Raw genomic sequence first — 18,932 nt, 5'->3', positions numbered from 1 at the left:
CACACAAGACAGTGATTCTCTCTAATTGTCTGTCCGTGAGAGAATGCTCTCTGACTAATGCTCCTCTTCCTCCCGCCTCTGTCTCCTCCTCCTCCTGCAGCTGGTGCTGCCTGAGTACTCCATCCATGGGCTGTTCTGCATCATGTTCCTGTGCGCCCAGGAGTGGCTAACCGTGGGCCTCAACATCCCCCTGCTCTTCTACAACACATGGAGGTAACTATCCCAGCCATCACATTGTGTGTGCGCGTGTGTGTGTGTGTGTGTGTGTGCGCGTGTGTGTGTGTTTGTTGCCTGTTAGATCTCAAGGTATTAGTTGAGATTAGAATGAGTTATGTTTTATTCTATGAGTTTGCATTAAAATTAGGATCAGACTAATAGATTCAACTATATATTTCTGAGTGTTTTTGAACTATGTATTCATGAAATTGTACATTTAGGTCTTCGAGCAGGAATGAGTGGGCCGGGGACTGACTGCAGCCATACACAGGGTAGGGAGGTCACGACGGATTGAACTGACGCATCGCAGGTTTCGGTTTATACCTGGGATTTGTTAACAAGGAGAATTATAAAAAGGGATCGTCTCGTCACTCTGGATCACAGCGGGGAACGCGGCAGCGGTGACAGGCTCCTTTGGTTCCCATTCAAAGCTTTCTTTTTGAGCGCACGCCGCGGCTCTTTGTTCAGCAGCGCTCGGCTGACCTGACTCCACATCACAGTGTACCGCTCCCGCCGTTCACATCTTTTGATTGCAACTTGCTGCGGATGTGTTGCATATCTGAGGACACCCCCCCCCCTCCTCAATTAAACTGAATGAAATGTGAAGCAAGTACGTCAGTGATGTAAACACCATGAGCCCCCCCCCCTCCCCCCCGAACAGCAGTGTCTGTAAAATAGGTCACCAATCAGCGATCCTTCAGATTTCTTTTTCGCTGCTCCTTCTGTTTCTGTTTCTGTTTTCGTCCTTGTTGCCGCTCTTCCCGCTGGTCGCGGCTCGGATGCGGACTGCTGGCAGCCTGATTGGTTTAAGCCTGCGTGCTCGGCTGGTTGAAGTTACTAACTGAGAGGAGAGGAGAGAAGGAACCAAAGAGAGAAAAAACATCTTGCTGTCTCATTAATTGGAGACTGTGCCAGATGCCCACCAGCCAAGCTGAGAGAGAGAAAGAGGAGACAGAGATGAGAGGAAGAGCGAAAGGAGGAGGGGGTAAGACAAAGCTGGCGGAGGAGGGTGGACAGTAAGGGAGGGAGTAGCCGCAGGCAGGGAGGAGAGGTGAGAGAGGGAGCGAGGTGAGTGATAGGAGAGATATCTCACATGGACAAGGTGAAACATAGGGGAGTGGGAAAGGGAGGCGGAGGGGTCACTGACGGTGGAACAACAATGAACACACAGCTCATAGGTACGCGCAGTGTCCATGGGTCACAGCAAAAAAAAGGTCTCTGTGTGCGTGTGGATGCCGAGCTCCCGGCTCAGATGTCTACGCGGTGCTCCTCGGGCGCAGACGCACACAGACCGTTGATTTTCGAGAGGTCTGTCGATACAAACGCGCGTCGAAGGGTGTAGCGGGGGGAAAAGCCCCGTTGTCTTGACCTGCTCACTTGAAAGGCCTCACTGACACTGGCTTCCGGACGTGATCGGGGCCCCGGCTGTGCGAGGAGGACGGGAAAAGGCTTATCTGGTCCGATTTGAGCAGAACAACGAACTCTGTTTCTGGTTAAACAGCAGGTCTTCTCAGCGGGAGGGACAGGGAGTGTGAGGGATGAACGCAGCCGAGACAGATGGGTCCTACAGGGCCGCGCGCGACCCGGGACGGGGACCCCGGGCAAAGAGCCAACACAATAATTGAGTGTCTTCAGGACAGGTCTCCACGAAGACCTGAAAACCAGACGCCGTGGCCTTCAGCATTAGCATTTATTATTATTCAAATCTTTTTATTGAGATTATCAAAAAGACAAATACAAACACGGTGTTGTCTTCCCCGAAAAAGACAGAAGGTACACACCATAAAAAAGAAACATACACACATAACATTGTATTTGAGGTCATAGTAATAGCACAAAAGTTAAAAAAAAAAAAGAATACATACATAAACAGTATGCATCAAAACAGACCTGCTGTTTGGATGCAAATTCATGTTGAGAGTAAAGGAGATTTTAAATAAACAGATGCCAGATTTTAAAAATATTTGTTAATGGAGCTTCTTGTAGCGTGCTTAAATTTCTGTAGCTTCCCTAATACCCCAAATATTGCAGATGCTGGATTTGGTTGTATGTCTTTTTTTTAAACATATATATGTGTAGGTCTGAAAATCAGCTTTTGCATTAGCATTTGAACAATCACATCTACAACACCATCACATTAAAGCCACTGTATAACATATAGTCAAAATATACTCATGATTAAGACGTGTCGCTGCAGAATAAAGTTTCTCAGCACCACAGGTGGAACTGCATTCACCTCCGGTGGCCTCAGAAATGTCAGAGAAAACTGGTACAAGGGTAAACGAAAATGTGTTGAGTTATCCCCAGCACATATAGAAGAGAGTGTTGGAAAAGTAAGGGGGTGTAATGTGCATTACATTGTACAATGACGTACAATGTTGTGTAAACAGGACGCCCCTACGTTAAAGTAACGGTGTTGCTGGAAAAGTCTGGGCCCTCGCCCGGCCTGTAATGGCTCCGGCGCTGGCTCGAAGTGTGACGAGGTGACATGAAGGCCGACTGTGTGCCTGCCTGACCTCAGGGGGTGAACAGACAATCACATCAGCTCCGTGTTGGCGTAACCGGCCGCTCCACTGGTGGGGAACATTTCCTTGTTTTATTAAAACAGATAAATCCTCCCCATGTGTGATTGTGGCGACGTAGTTTCTGCAGTCCCGGAGAAGGCTTTGATTTGCCAGCTGAATCATTGTCAGTGTGTGTGTGTGTGTGTGTGTGTGTGTGTTTGTGTGTGTATGTGCGTGTGTGTTGTTCAAGACACTGCCTGAGAAGTTTGTGTCAAATGGCAATTTTCTTCTTGTGTCATCTGTAACCTTTGCTCTGGGGAAAAGTATAAAACTTGGCATTGTTTTTTTTTTTATTAGCTAACTGCTAACTGTAGTACAATGTTAAGTGTTATCTGACCTTGTCAACCTCATCATCGGCCATTTGTGCATGTGAACGTTGAAGGGATACATGGGAATGATGTTCAGTGGCTCATTGCATTAACCCCTACATCAAGATGCATTCTCCTGCGCATTTGCCGAGCATTTCCACACATGCATGAATTGTCTGCGACCTAAACCAGACAGTGAATCGGTGAATGCACATTGTGATGGATTTGGGTCAAACCAAAATGTACGACGTTTCACATCCATTAACAACCAGCGGACATGACATTAACATTCAGTGTTGTGTTGGGCGTGCATTAACCATCTGTTCCCGCCCGTGGTTGCGACAGAACAGGCCGCATGCGTTCGTCATTGCGGCAGCTTCCTGGTCGGACTCTCAACACCATCATTCGAATGTGAAACTCTTCGTGCCGGCCTCTGGGAAGCAATTAGAAGCTGTTACGTTAACGTACAGGAACAGGATCCTGGTCATTTGTACCATATCTGGGGTCCGTTAAAAGCAAATCTCAGCAATGGGGTCATTGTGCATCAGCGCGTGAACAGCTCTCTCTCTCTATCACAAAGCAACAGTGAGCGGTTGCGATTCCCTCCTCGTACGACTTCTCGCAGCGAACTCCATTTCATAATCATAACAGCCCCACTAAAACAGGTCTCGCCGGGATGCTGGAGCTCCTGGAAACATCCGACTATTCCCCCGGCCCCCGCTCTGATATTAATCACCAACAGGTTTTTGTTTTGTTGATGGTGCACAACTTCATTTTGACACAGCCTGAAGAGAGAGAGAGCAAATATTGATAATGCCAAAAGATTAGTCATACTCTACGCAGTTTCTCTTGTGGGGTGAATTTTCTCCTCAGCTATAAAACAGTCAGCACCTGATGAAATGACTAATTTCAAACTGGAGAAACATCACGGTGAAAATGATTGTTTGAATTCATTGTTTATGTATAGAGATTGGAGCTGTAACACGAGATTTACAAACCCCAGCCCCGATACCTTTCAGATCCAGACCAGGGTCGAAACAGATTTTGAATATCTACATATATATTAAGTCATGTTTATTTTACCATGTGGTCAATGCTTCTTTTTGGAATACATCCCGCAATGGACTGTTTGCTGCTCCCCTCACCTGTCAAGCTTTCCATTCGAGTATTGCACATACATACAGTGATAACAATGGCAGATGTAACACTTGAAATTCAATGTATTCATGTCTTTGATTCAGACAGGTGTACACTTCTAGATCGTGACTGTCAATGTTTTACCTTGCCGGGCAGGTTTGCTCTAAAAATGATAAGCTATCCCGGCAGGCTCCGAGCTATTCGCTTCACCAAGCGTTGTCCCACGAGAGCTGCTATGGCATCAGCTATATCCGACCCGAATGGCATTTCTCCATAAGAGGAAGAGCAAAGAACGACGGCAAAGGCCTACCACATTGGAAAAGATGTGTTCACTGTCCTCCTGACTGACATCTGCAAGCGCGATAGAAGGTTCATCCGATTGTCATCCAAGTGTTCTTTTGAAAAGTCCTGTCCTTTTCCAAACGGTTTCCCCACAAAGCCTCGCCAGGTTCTGTGTAACAACCCGCCTGGTGTGTCAAGGGTTAGTCGATTTTGCCAGGTGAAATGACAACCGTTACAGAATTTTATAACTTCACAAGCTAACTTGCTGTTCTGTGAGTGAGGTGAGAACTGTATCTTGTTTTAAATAGAAGAACCCTATAAAGAGCCCTTAAATTCAATTCAACATCCTTACCACCTCTTTATTCTTCTAGAGGACGTGAAAATTAGTAAAACCCCCTGCTAGATAACAAGTGTAAAGTCAAATTTTCATTCTTCCTCTAAGGTTTGCCTCTTTTGACTGAGGCTACTTGCATATTATTCTAACATAACCCTGTTTGGACAGGGAAAACCAACCTGTTCAAGATAGACAGAAGTCAAAAGCACTGATCTTCCTAAAGTGCCGCTACAGTATCTCATGTGTACATTCCCCCTAATCCAGTAAAGAAAGAAAAAACCCTAATAGTATCTGTAGTTAACATAGTTAGCTGATGATGTGCTCCTTAGCCTTTGAAGCGAAGCTCGGTCACTCCCGCCAGTCTTTGGCTAGTTTGCATGCAAGTAGATCAAACGCAATCAATTCCTTCACCTTTGCACATGTGTTTTCAGTCAAGTCCAAAAGACCCAACTCCAAACAACTCTTCGTTTGCCAGGCACTCCCTCTGATTATAGCCCCATGAAGACAAGCTTGACCGGCAGGAGAAGGGGGTTTCGCAAACAGTCGAGTACCATAAGCATATCCATCTACTAATCCGCCCTCGTCTGCTGCATGATGTCTGCTCCAGCTTACTCATCATGGCCATCTTTGTCCATACTATCTTCTTTTCTCATCTCCTCCCGTCATCTCTTCCGCCTCCCTCCCCCCTTTCTTATCCCCGCTCCCCCTGGTTTCTGGAACGGGTCAACTACCCGCGGTGTGGTCTTTGCCCTCTTGTGGTAGGTACTTTCACTCCCCAACGGACACGAAGGAGCTCCTCTACGACCCGGCGTCCGTGATGAACGGCGACACGCTCAAGTTCTGCCTAAAGGAGGCCTGGTGCAAGCTGTCCTTCTTCGTCCTCTCCTTCTTCTACTATCTCTACTGGTGAGCTCACGGCTAGCATGGTGTGGCAGATGATTGGATTACACGTGAAGGAGATTACATTAATCTGGTCGCAAAACAGCTAGAGTTTAAGGAAAAACTGAATTGAAGCTACTTTAAAGTAAATCCATTAGAACTGTTCCTGATGGGAAATGGTGACAATGAAAAAACAAACAATCACATCACATGTTGATTGCAACTGTGTTCCCGTCACGTGGACGTCTAACTTGCGAGGACGCGACGTGAGTGCAAATCTCTGAATAAAGTAACCATTTCTCTGGCAATCACATGCAAGTTCTCTCCTGTGCTGTAGGATTGTCAGGCTAATACTTTCACACTTGCAGGGCCGCTAATGCTAATGCATGTGATGTTGAGAGAATTTGATTCTTTACTTCATTGACGAGCACTGCCATAATGTTGCGATGGATGAAACAGATTCTTCCTGGATACTATTCTGAATTATTTTTGAATGAAATTGCTCATTGATTCAACATGTTTTCTGTCATTTACCAGTGTTTTATGCTAAATACTCTCAATGTTCCTGTCCATTTTCTGTTAACGCTGTTATTAATCACTCCGGATTCCTGTTCCATGTGTCATGTGGGTGCTGCAGTGTGTGGAACCTGGATATATCCCTCTAATAGGTCTTATCAATGGAAACACTTAAAGGTACAATCCTTATCTTTATTTATTTTTTTACCTTTTATCCTAGGCTATATGGCTTTTAGCCACATAGCTTGATATTTTTGTGGAGCCATGTCAGTTACAGTTTATACTTTGGGGACTTGGCTTCCTCGGTATTAGTGCAGGACCTAGACGATCTTTGAAGACAAACTATTCCGGAGCCTGAAAAAGGATTGCAACTTTAACATGGAGTTGCTCTTGTATGTGTGTGATAATGCTGTGAATAAACATTTAACTCGTGCCACTATAGGTCCGCTATAGGTCCCATCCTTTGTGTGATGTGCCGTTGACACAATCTTTTTTCAGGCAACAGGTATGTCGTTAATCGTATGCCCGTTAATATGTTTATCACAGCAACACCACGCAGGTAGAAAAGCAACATCATGAGTAGTGAGTCTTGGTCTTTTTTCCATAACTCGGGATACTTGTGGGGGTGTATTTGTGGCGTTTTGCTAAAAGCAGTATCTCTACATTTAACCCCTACATGTGATGACAATATATCCTCAAATCAAGGTATAGATGAGGCTCTGCTTTTGGTTAATCCTTATATTGTGGGTACATTTTTTCAAGATACCATAATCGTGATATACCTGGTCTCATTCCCTTGGCAAAGTCAATCTGTTCTTATTATCATACTAATATTATAAAAACAAAGGATGTCTTTAAATTTTCACACTACAGTATATTCCCTCCTGGCATGATATAGTGGGCAAAATTTTGAAGAAAGAGAAAAAAGGGTAATTGAGTCACGCCTGTTATGCCTGTTTTTTATGCCCATATGTCATCCATTTTCTGATACTGTAAGGTTGAGTCCCCTGAGTTGTAGGTGCAACAAACATGACACTTGAAGGACTGTAGTACTGTTGGTTTAGCAGCTAATCATACAAATCCTACACATGATTCTATACTTATGCTCTTACTAATTATAAAGGCGACTGTGCAACATGTTTTACAGTCATACGTGACTGGTAGTTAATTGGATAAAACATTTTTAAAATACATGAACTTGAGGGGTGCAACTTTGTTGTTGAGGGGGGTACAATAGTACCAATTGTGAGATTTGGTGGAGCTCACCTATGATTATGAATTAACAATGATTACAGTCTTTTACTATATTTTATTTCTTGAGGAAATGCAGTATGTCATGGAGAGTGTGCTGTGCTCCCACCGTGGACTTTGACTGCAAACAGAGCTCATCCCGTCTTGAATTTAAATCATCTTGCTTCCCCATCTCACTCCATCCTGTCCTGCTCCATAGCCCATGTTGGATTGAACTGATGTTTTAGAGACGGCTGACAGCAGCAGCAGCAGCAGCAGAAGATGTGAGGTATACTTTTTTCTACAGAGCAGGGTGATGGCCAATTCACTTTCCATTCCATATCTGGTTATGTGTGAGTACACATAATGACACACAATGATAATTTAAAAAAAAAAACAGCCTCAGGCCATCATCAACCTATGAGCCTGTCATAAATCTTTGCCCGTCTCTGGAAGTATGGAATTGTAAATGTAAAGCCAATGAATGATTTACGACATGAATTCGCGTTTCATAAAAAAAAACAAAAAAATAGTTATTGGTTGCAAAAATCAATGCATTATTACACACTATGCACTATATGACGTCATTTTTGGATGTCCTTCCTACCATACAGTACAATCATGAATTACGTTTTGATCGATATAAGCTTTAGGCCGTGGCTATTTATGATGTGAGTAAATTTCTCATTTTCTGGTCAATACTAGCTTTAGATTGTATCTCTCTATGTTTTGCATGACCTTGCCTTTTGACCAATTTGCTCCAAAAGTTAATCATCCAGAGAATTTCCCCCCAAGCAATATTGCCACCACGCTCGGTGAAAATCTGTCCAATGTGTTATTGAGTTAAATTGTTCACACACAGAGAAATGGTGAAAACAATACCCTGCTTCCAGCTAGGCCGGGTAAATATGTTGATGGTCAATATCCAAAAGATTGTTTTGATTAATATGAAGGACTGGTTGATCTGGAAGTGAAGAGCCCTGAAACCTGCTCCGTGGTGCTTTGTTTCTGTTTTCTTGCCTCGTGTCACTGACCCTTCTTCCTCACCGCGCCCCCGAAACCAAAAACACCCCTCACAATAAATCTCTCTCTCTCTCTCTCTCACACACACACACGCACACAATCCCTGCATATGCGCATAATGAAATTGGGCATGCCCTCACTAACACACTCAGCACCTGAGCACTTAGCTCCACACCTGGGTGACGGGTGAAGTCAAATCCTTTTTGGGTCGGTCAGTGGAGCGTATCCGGCGCAGACGACCCTCTGGGATTACTCCATAACTCTTGGGTTGGTCCATCTGGGCAACAGCAGGGGGAGGGAAGCTGAGGGGAACTGAGCTGATCCATACATATATCTTTACACACAGTTATCTATTCCAATTATAGTTTGTTTATTGAGACAGATCAATATGATACTTCAATAATAAATCAAGAACAGAAACCGGAACAAATATATTATAATTCAGTACAGTGTTCATAGAAATAAATCAGAGCAGAAGCTCCTCTTGACACTGGATAATAGTGACGTCCTGCTTGTCCCCCCTCAGAATGTGACCTCTGACCGTTACCACCTTTAGCCCCTCTTCCCTCTCTCCTCCATGGATGCTGTGTGAACTGTGATGCACTCAGGTGTCTCGTCCGTCCGTCCCCCACACACAGACACACACACACACACACACACAACTAGACAGATGCAGAGGGCTGAACATGAAGTATGAAAGATCTGTGACTTAAGTGAAAAACAATCCGTAACATTGGGAACATATACAGAAAAATCATTACAATGTGTGTAATTGTTACATTATCATTATGTGCTGGGGTTATGGAGGTTTTTCGCTGATTCACTGGCAGCTCTTGAACTATGGGCCAATATCTACAGTCAAGGAAACGCAGCAATTTTCAGGGAAATAGAGGTGAACGTGTTTATTCAAGGTTTTCTCTTGTATCACAGTGAAGTGTGTGTCTCTGCCACTATACTTGGTACATTCATTCAAACAGATTTCAGAGTTACAATATTCCTTGCTTTTTTTATTACTGTTATGTGCAAAGCTACAATTAAAAGTCCAAAATCAGCCCCAAGAGCCTAGCACATGGTCCTGTCCTTCATTATGTGTGTTTTGTTTCCCTTGTATTTTGGGGGATTGCTAAAAGAACAAGCCTTTGAATATTAACAAAACAATATGACTATATATAAATTACATTTATATACAACTCGTCTATATTAGTAGCATGGCGTAGCCAGACTAATATTGCTTCCAAATCAATGCTAACAAAGCTCAATTTATAAGTTAATAGCAATGTAAATAAATCTAGCAATCCTTTGTTTCTATGGTGTTTTTTAATAAGGCTCTCCAGTATTTCAGATGATTCTTTAGTCAATATTTTCAAATTTTCAGCTGCCTGCTTCATTGTCAGGTTGGAGGCAGATCACGTTGACCTTAATGAGGCTGCCACTAATAACTGTGTTTCTCCCCGCAGCCAACAAAAGATAATTACAGACTTAAACTGAATGGTTGGGTTTTATTTAAGTTGGCATTTGATTTGCAGTTATTGTTTTTTTTAAATTACTGTACTAACAAAATAAAAGGTGACATTACTCTACCTGATGCTCAGACGCAACTAAATTACAGGTACTGTCTGAATTATTATTGGATCTATGATTGTTTAGCAGCAAGGTATATCATAGTGTGTTTCATGTTCATTCCTTACTTTTATGAAGATCAGTATTTCCGTAAATGAGGCAGGCATTATCAAACCACTGAGCTCATTTTCAGGTTGAAACGTGACAGGTTGAAATGTACAAACATTGGATAGTACGAAGCTTAAGTAATCATGAAACATTGATGCAGAACTGACTGCAGAAATTATAGCAATGCAAAGCAAAATGAAGCAACACAACTCAAAGGAGCAACACTGGTAATTACAACATTTCGCACACTTTCAGAATGCAGAGCAGCGTTAAGCAACGCTATGAGGCTATTCATTTTGGTAAATGGTTATTAGAAATAGACTGTAAATCATGTACCACTGGGTAATGAAACAACTGTTAAAACATCAGTAGCAGGATTAATTAAATTGCCCCATTATTTTGTTTTAAAGCATTACTTAAATTCTGTACATAAAAGTTGCCAATGAGTAGGGAACCTGTCAACCTTTGCTGACCTTCTGCAAATAAGTGTATAACATTGCAGTGCTCGGTGAGAGTCACACAACGGGTAGAGCGAGATTAGGCTCCCCTTCCACTCACCTCGCACATTAAGATGCAAAGCTGCTCGGCACTCTGATCACAATAATTGGACGTTACCTCATTACCGCGTGTTGTTTTGCGGCGTGATAAGGTTTTCTGGCGGGGAGCCCGTGCTCAGCACAGGCCCGCCACACGTCTGCTGTAATGATCATGGGACCTAATCGCGCTGCTGCTACATTTATGAAGACAGTCGCTGGTCTAATGGCTGACAACACTTGATAACGGCATTCCCAACGCAGCTGGACTTACACAATTCAACAAACGAAAAGAGTTTCTGTTCTTTTTTTCTTTCTTCCCCTAGTCTATAAGCAAATAGGAAAATATTACAGCGTTGGATGGTGTATTATAACAATCATCAGCATTAGTATGATTGTTGTTGATAAATGGCAACAGTGTGCAGTAGCGGCCCGTGGTCTCAAATTCCAGTAGGGCAGACACTGGCTCCGCGCACTCCATCGCTAGCCACGCCCACTTTCCATAGCGGCGTTTTAATAATTAAGTAAACTGCACATACTTATTAATAGACAGTATATAAACATACTAGCCAGCAGCAAACATAATGCAGCAGTAGTCAATGCTGACAACTAGAGCTGAGGTCTCCTGCCCCAATATTGAGCCACGCACTAAATTGAGACTGAATCACTGAAATTACTATCTCAACTTTTAAAAAAATGTTGATTAACTTACTAGTATAGGTAGAGATATAATCAATGTATGATGTATTAATGTGGGAAAATAATTTATAAGGAGGGACTATGTTTTTGGGGTGGATGATATGGACGGGCCGCGCCCGACAGTGTGATAAATAGTCATTTTCATAGTATTTCTCTTTGCTGCACCATCTGTCTGCTAAAATGAGTCATAACTTAGAATACGCTATGTGTGGTTAATGTCTAACTAGCCTGTGAAAGTGAAACACCGAACAACAAATTGTACAAATGAACTACGCTGCAGCTCAGCTATATAGTCATTTGACAACAGCAGTGCAACGCCTACTGGTAATGCCACCTGTTGTATTTCCCACTTTAACAGGGGTTATATAGAGATGGCTTTTATACGTGGTTCGTTTGAAAACTTCAAGGAGTTTGGTCAATTCGGAAAAGAGAGATTTGATTTGCTCAACAGAAGGTCTGCGTAACAGGATTTTGAGACAAATATAGACTTAATTTTTAACTATTAATCATGCAAAGCTGCTTTGGTGGAGTCGCTGGATAAAAAATAAAAAAAATAGAGAGCTGGAAATGAGAGTAATAGCTTTAAATCTGAGTTTAACACGAGCAGCCGTGCAAAGCGTGTTAAGGCCGATATTCAAATCTAAAACGAGACAATGCACATACAGATCCATGACTTTCCACACGTCTCATCTATCTCTTTTCAATCTCCGTACAGAACAACTTCTCGCTGACAGTTTCGATCGATATCAAGACATCTGACTCCATGTATCACGCATTCACCCGTCTATCTATGGGAACGTTATCTTTTCACAAACCCAGGCCGGACTTTGACGGAACACCCGGAACAGTCCGTCCCTGGTTCTGGGAGGTTTACATGGGAGGAGGTGGAGTCCCTGAGGAGGAACTCCTGCTCTGTCGCCCCACCTCTCCGGTCCTGATCTGGGACCAGTACAGAAGTTTGGAATCATGAGAAACTGTCAGCGAGATGCAATTCCCAATCTGTGATTGTTGTTTTTGTTTCCTGTGATCCTTAATCATCCTCTTCTTTCTTTTCTTTTTGTTCTAGGTTCAAATAATTACATAATATTTTGACTGAAGCTCATCAGTGTCAAAGGTTTACATGAAAAAAATTATATATATACTTCACTTTGCAGTAATGTGTGTTTTACAGCTTATTTCAAACGCGCTCATTGCATTACATGACGCCCATCAGCCTTTGCTTTTTAAGTTGCTTTCAGTTTTGCACAGCAGCAGTCTTTTAGGAGAAAAACCAAACCAAAAAAACATGCCAGGAAGGATTGTTGCTTTTACATTTAGAGAAAAAGAAAAATACCCCCCCAAAATATATATATATATATATATTTCATTTAGAAAGAAATGGGATTCATTTTAGCAGATTCATATGCTCATTACTGTACTTTAGCAATGTTTACTCTGCTTGCCTTTCCTAAAGAACAGACTATGTAGTTATTCTACTTCATGGTACAAAGCTACATAAGAGCTCACCAATGTGATTATTATTAAAACTCAGACAAACCTCTACTAAATGAATTCATTAAATGAATAATTGCATGATACAAGGGGTTGCGTTTGTGGGCGTGTGTCGCTTCATGCACCAGAATACAATCTCGGTCAGTCGGTTCCACATAAAAATGGATGGAGTTCAAAATGTTTTGGTGCATATTTAGTGAAAGGGGCCCCAGAGAGACCCGGGTGGAACAGTAGATACGCAAGTTTACAAATGTATATTTATTATAATTATGAAATGGCAGCGGCTGTCATTTGATCAGCGATGTGCGCAGATGGTGGTCCCGCTGAAATGAGCGAACGCATCCATGCGAAAAGAGAGAATGGCTAAACAATAACTCTAGCCTACATAAGAAGCTATAAAGGGAATCACATGTAAAAAAAAAAAAAAACGTCAACCGAGATAAATAATGTCGCTTCCGAGTTCAAGTCCGCAAACAAACCAACTCCCCATCAAATGTGCAAGCAGCCGAGGCGGCAGATGTTGAGATCACTCGCCAAAGAAAACCAACTACGGATCAATGAAATGTCAAACACACACACACACACACACACACACACAGTGTCTCACAGTTTCAAATGGGCCGTTCGATGATTTGATGGATGTGATTTTTCACCTTGTCACTTCTCGCCCTCTCTCACCTCCTGCCCCCCTGTTTCTTCTCTTGTGTTTCAGTATGGTCTACTCCTTGGTTACCTCATAACACCCCATTTGTACCGCAGAGGGACAGAACAGCCTCTGGACACGCGGGCCGGCATTCAGTGTCGGCCCACAATTGCAAAAGCACCGGATATTGAAGAAGAAGAAAAAAAAGCGCAGGAGGATAAGGGAAACGCATTTTTTTGTCGTGAAGTCAAACGCGTGAACACGCCGGGGATGAAACTGGTTCTCCGTCTCGCCCCGCCCCTCGCCCCCAAAGAGGGGAAAGGACACGCTTTATGCTCGACGCTTGTATATAAGAACCGAAGACTAAATCTGCTGTTTACAGTTTGATTGGTCATTGTGAGACCCAAGTCAATCACTGCCTGGCCAATGTTTGTATCACACACACGCACGCACGCGCACACACACACACACACACACACACACACACACAACACACACACACACACACACACATCCTCTGGAGTGGTACCATACTCACTGTACAGTAGCAGTGCCGGTAGCCAAGAGGACAAAGAGCACAGTAGCGTTTGCACAGTTTGTCTCAGGCACAGCATACGGTGGAGCACTGTCCTGCCCCAGGGCCCCCCCCCCCCCCCCCCCCCCCCGACCCCCAGTCATTCCCCGCCGACGCCTCGCCGACCGTAGCTTCCCCCGGTGAGTCTGAAACCAGGGGACGGATGGCCTAGTGGGCGGGCGGATCGCACTGTACAGAAACGAGCTCTGGACGAAGGATTCCCTCTTCGCGCTCCGGCCACAGACGGCACATGACCGCCCCGCGCCCTGTGGATTTTCTCTTTGGGACATTACGTGAACGGCTCTTTTGTGACGTGTGCATTTTGGTGTGTCCTTTGACGAAGAAGGCCCTTTTTTCCAACCGATCCGCAGCAAAAGGGTTGTTCTATACGTCTCCGTGTTGTCCTCGTGTCATTCTATCGTGGGGAAACTCCTCGAGACTCCAAACCGAAGTCGAGCGACGACAACAACGGAGAGAAAAAAAACACTGGAACCTGTCAAACGCTTTTAACGGTAGAGGAGCACATGTTCTTTGCACAAATGGTGTCTTTGATCTTGCACAATATTCGCAATATTTGGCTATTTATTAGAAATGTGTTTATGATAGTCTAGCCACACAGGTGAAGGTCTTCCAACATGTAAAGAACCATCCAGCCCTGTTTGAAGATTGGAGGGAGGGAGGGGGGGGGGTCTTTTCTAGCTCTATTTACACCATGGACCAAAATGTTGTCTTTTCAGTATTTGGATTGATTTATTTATTTACGTCTATTCGTGAGATATAGCGATGGCTCATCTCCATGCTCTTACCTGAAGGAAAGTGTGGATATGAGGAAGGGGAAAAAAAATGTGTCCGCAATCAACCTGTCTTTCTCAGCGACCTTAAACAAAAGCAAAAGGAGCAGGCGATGCGACTACTGTTTAAGAGTTGATAGGAGGGTATATACAGGAGATGCTATTATTACCCCGGAAAATAAAGATCCCCTTCCATATTCAGGTTAGAGGTCAGGCGCATGACCTCAGTGTCAGGTGATCGAATCCTCCGCCCACATGTAGCACAGCTTCCCGAACCGCCGGGCCACTCTTAGATCGTCACGTCAGCCCTCACTCGGGCGAGCTCACTTTGTACGGCCTGCCGCGAGGAGCAGATAGGGAATGCCCACTTCTTGTTGTTTTTTTCGCTCCTCCTCCGAGTCATTTTCTATCCTTACCGTGTATGTGACCAAACAAGTTAAAAATTTAGATATTGTTTATGAAATAAAAGTATTTTAAAATCAAGAGGCGTCCGTTGTCGTTTTCCACTCGTTGGTTTCAGTTTGCAAATCACATCAAATCACACAAGGAATAAGGGTTCCATAAAACACCTCCTCCATCTCCCTCCCATCCGCTGGGTAAGTACATATAAAAATAAAGACAAAATATTCACGTACATGCACATATACATATGAAAATTTAAAAGAAAAAAAGAAAAATCGATAAAATGAAGATAAGTATAATGAATAAAGGGTGCTTTTAAGATCAGTGTATGAGATCGAAGTGCTACCCTAGTCCATCAGGGCTGGTTCCTGCTGAAGAAGTTTACCCAAGAAGTACATAAAAGGCCTCCTCCAACAATATACGTCATCTTTTCCATTGACATGCTTGTAGCCACTCCTTTAATCCACATTTTTTCCCCACTTAAGAGCAGTTATACATTTAGATTGTAAGATACACATGTCTACAGATCTAAACTCTTTGCTTTGCATGTGCACGTTGGGTAGGATATATCCCCAGAATGAAAACCCCTCGTACTTTTGTCCTTATATTGATGTGCGAGTACGATGTAACGTGTAGAATCACCGCACGTGAAGGGGAGATCTGTCTTGATCTGGCTTGATGAACTGTAAGTCCGACCATGACCCTACTTTTTCTTCAAGATTCCCTCCAGTCACATTTTAAAGTGTATAAAAAGAATCTGCTATGCGTAATATTTTGTTTAGCAAGTGTATAAAAAGAATCTGCTATGCGTAATATTTTGTTTAGCATTGTTTACCCCCCCAAAAAAAGTTTTAAAAAAGCCCTCTGAAATGGGGCTTGAAACCATCCACTCTCTTCTCCCTCATTGAGGAATTCTGAGACTATGAATATTCATGATATGCATGGATGATTGGTTTTCTGTATTTGTGACGTACCAAATCTAGCTTGCCCAGGATTGGTTTGAATTTCAAATTGCAGGGAAGTGAACAGAAATCTGTGAAAACACAGTTATAGTGACGAAATGTGTTCAGATTCAAGTCCCTATAGTCAATGTCAGACATTTAGGAGGACAGGGGAAAAAAAAAAAAAAACACATGTCCATGTGTTCCTCCTGTCCATATGCTGGGATCCATATTTCAAAGTTTAACCAACGTGTATAAGGTTTCAGCATCAATAATAAGAAGAAAGAAAGTCCCACCATTTCAGATTACTTTCTGTTATTATGTTATCATCTGCTGCTCCTTTAAACATCATATATTACTAAATAAGGCCAGATACAAGCCACTTTGCTTTAAAAAACAACAACACTGCACTGCAGTGTGAATACAAACTACATATTCCACCTTAGGTGACATCAGTTCAAAATACAGTTCATGTTGTCCTTGTATTAAAGCACTCTCTAGCAAAACCATCAATTCAAACACCTGCAATAATACCAAAAAATTGTTCAGATATAGAATGTGCCTTATGTACTTGTAAGAAACTGAAAATGAGACACTACAGATGCAGGTTACTGGTTCACATGGCAACACGAGGTAACAAATGGTTGCGTAGGAAGAGACGGGCAATCTTGTACAGCATAGGCGAGAGAAACACACAGAGGCAGGAGGCAAAACACCCAACAGACACACGGTACATCATTCGAACATGGTAATTCATTTCAAAATAAAATGAAATCGGATCACACCACGATAATCAGTTACAATTTGTGACAAACTACGGTTTACATATAGTGCGGCCTCTCGCCTGTCGCCATGTGCGCTGACTTTGATGGAATAGTTTCAAAGTGACTGTGGGATTGTCACATAAAGGTGTGTTTGCGCGCGCGTGTGAGTGTGTGTGTGTGCGCGCGTGTGAGTGTGTGTTTGTGTGAGACCACGTACAAGTAATTGAGTGTGTGTCTGAGCTGTTGCAGACAGGCGGCGACAGATTGGTGACAGCCTGTCTTCCCAGTATGCACCTGGGTGCAGTCCACATCACTGCCATATATTTCATCCTAATTAAACCAGGCACACACTGCTAACCTTTTGGCTCTTCATGGTGTGTGTGTGTGTGTGTGTGTGTGTGTGTTTGCAGACTGGAAGTGATGTGTTTGGATAAGCCTCCTCCTCCTCCTCCTCTTCCTCCTCCCCCCACCGCCTCTGTCTCCCCGGCAGCATCCAGTGCTCGTCTTAAAAGCTGCGCAATGACACTGAGCTCTTGTCCTGCGGCTCTGGCACACTGTGCTCAGCCGTCTGGAACCCTGAGGTTTGTCTGTAAAAAAAAAACAACCAACCTCTGTTCCTTCAACTTTTCACAGCGAGGGAGCCACTTCTAATCTCACGCCGCGTGGGACCGGAGCTCACTGATGCGTCGACGACGCTCTGCGACGTCCCGCTCAGACACACACTATTCCAAACGGGGGATATGGGACGGTGAGTCGGCTGTTGTGGAATGGCCTGACGTGGGACACAGGAGACCTAGGGTTTTATCTATGCCAGTGGATTTCTTCTACCAATCCCGTCAACTTGGGCTTTCCATATGGTGTCACCATAACATACCGTACCTCTGATACGCCTCCTTAGCTTGTTAGCGTTACGAGGGGTATCAGAGGTCTGATTGAGGTCAAATGTCAAATTCTTAGATTGCCAGAGCTCTTGAAAGAATGATCATCTATTGACGGATTGGTACCCATGTAGAGCATCTCCCACGGTACAGTTTGTGGCAAATGCTAATAATCTAGTTAATCCAAGTAAAATGTTTAGCCAGTTGTTTATCCCTGATACTCCACTGGAACAACACTTGGACCAGTGTTCGTCTTATCGAGCCACAGAGCTGTTCTTTTCTTTTTTCCCCCCTCCTATCACCAAACTTTTCGCCTCTTCCACTGTCCTCCCCTGTTGTCCTTTCATCCTCAGACGCAAGGGAGGCAGGGAGGGAAGGGTGTGGCGTGGCAGATGCAGCCCGGCATCATGGGAGTTGACGCGCGCAATCGAGCCGACCCCGCAGGGCCGGACGGACGGTCTTGTCAGCGGCCCCGTGCGCTCCGGATGGCCAATGTTGCCGAACTGCGCTATTCAAGGGAGCACCACTGGCGACACGTGGGGAGGATTTCACCCGTGTGTAAACCAGACACCGGGACCAGTGTGCATCAGACATTGCGACTGTGTCCATTAACTGATCCGTCACTTCGTCAAGAGAACGGCAGATTTACCAGAAGGTTGGAAGTTCTGTTTGTGTATTCAGCTTGTGAATGCATCTCAGGAAAATTATTTAGTAAAGTCATCGTCGACACACACTATTTTTGCACGTCCAATTCACTTTCTTCCCATTTTCTCCCTAATCCATTTTTCCTCACTCGCTCTATATTTGTATATTTCAATTTTTGTGCCCACCACACTTCTTCTTCTCGTCTCTATTCGGCAAAAAAGTGCACAAAACTGTCAGAGGATGTCTCCAAAAGTTGTAACAATTTTGTGCGTCTTGAGATGACGTATGAAAGGTGGTGCCCCTTTTCTTCTGCTCTGTCAGCTGTGTTCCTCTTTGTCTCTCAATCCAAACAAACGGTTGTCAGGGCCTTCCAAAACTATTACAAATCACGGTTGAAGTATACTCTACATCTTA

General features: G+C 43.7%; 1 protein-coding gene across 1 annotated transcript in view; it reads left to right on the top strand.

Annotated features, from left to right (window-relative positions):
• Positions 1-15,371, top strand: part of cnih3 (cornichon family AMPA receptor auxiliary protein 3) — a 63,453-nt gene extending 48,082 nt beyond the window's left edge. Inside the window, 3 exon segments of the mRNA XM_035618374.2 lie at positions 101-213; positions 5,604-5,747; positions 13,593-15,371. Of these exon segments, the coding sequence (XP_035474267.2) occupies positions 101-213; positions 5,604-5,747; positions 13,593-13,620 (285 nt within the window). The 3' untranslated portion in view covers positions 13,621-15,371.
• The last annotated feature ends 3,561 nt before the right edge of the window (positions 15,372-18,932 follow it).

The sequence above is a fragment of the Scophthalmus maximus genome, chromosome 18 (genome assembly GCF_022379125.1).
Source record: "Scophthalmus maximus strain ysfricsl-2021 chromosome 18, ASM2237912v1, whole genome shotgun sequence".
Taxonomy (NCBI): Eukaryota; Metazoa; Chordata; class Actinopteri; order Pleuronectiformes; family Scophthalmidae; genus Scophthalmus; species Scophthalmus maximus.
This window is presented reverse-complemented; position numbering and strand designations above follow the sequence as displayed.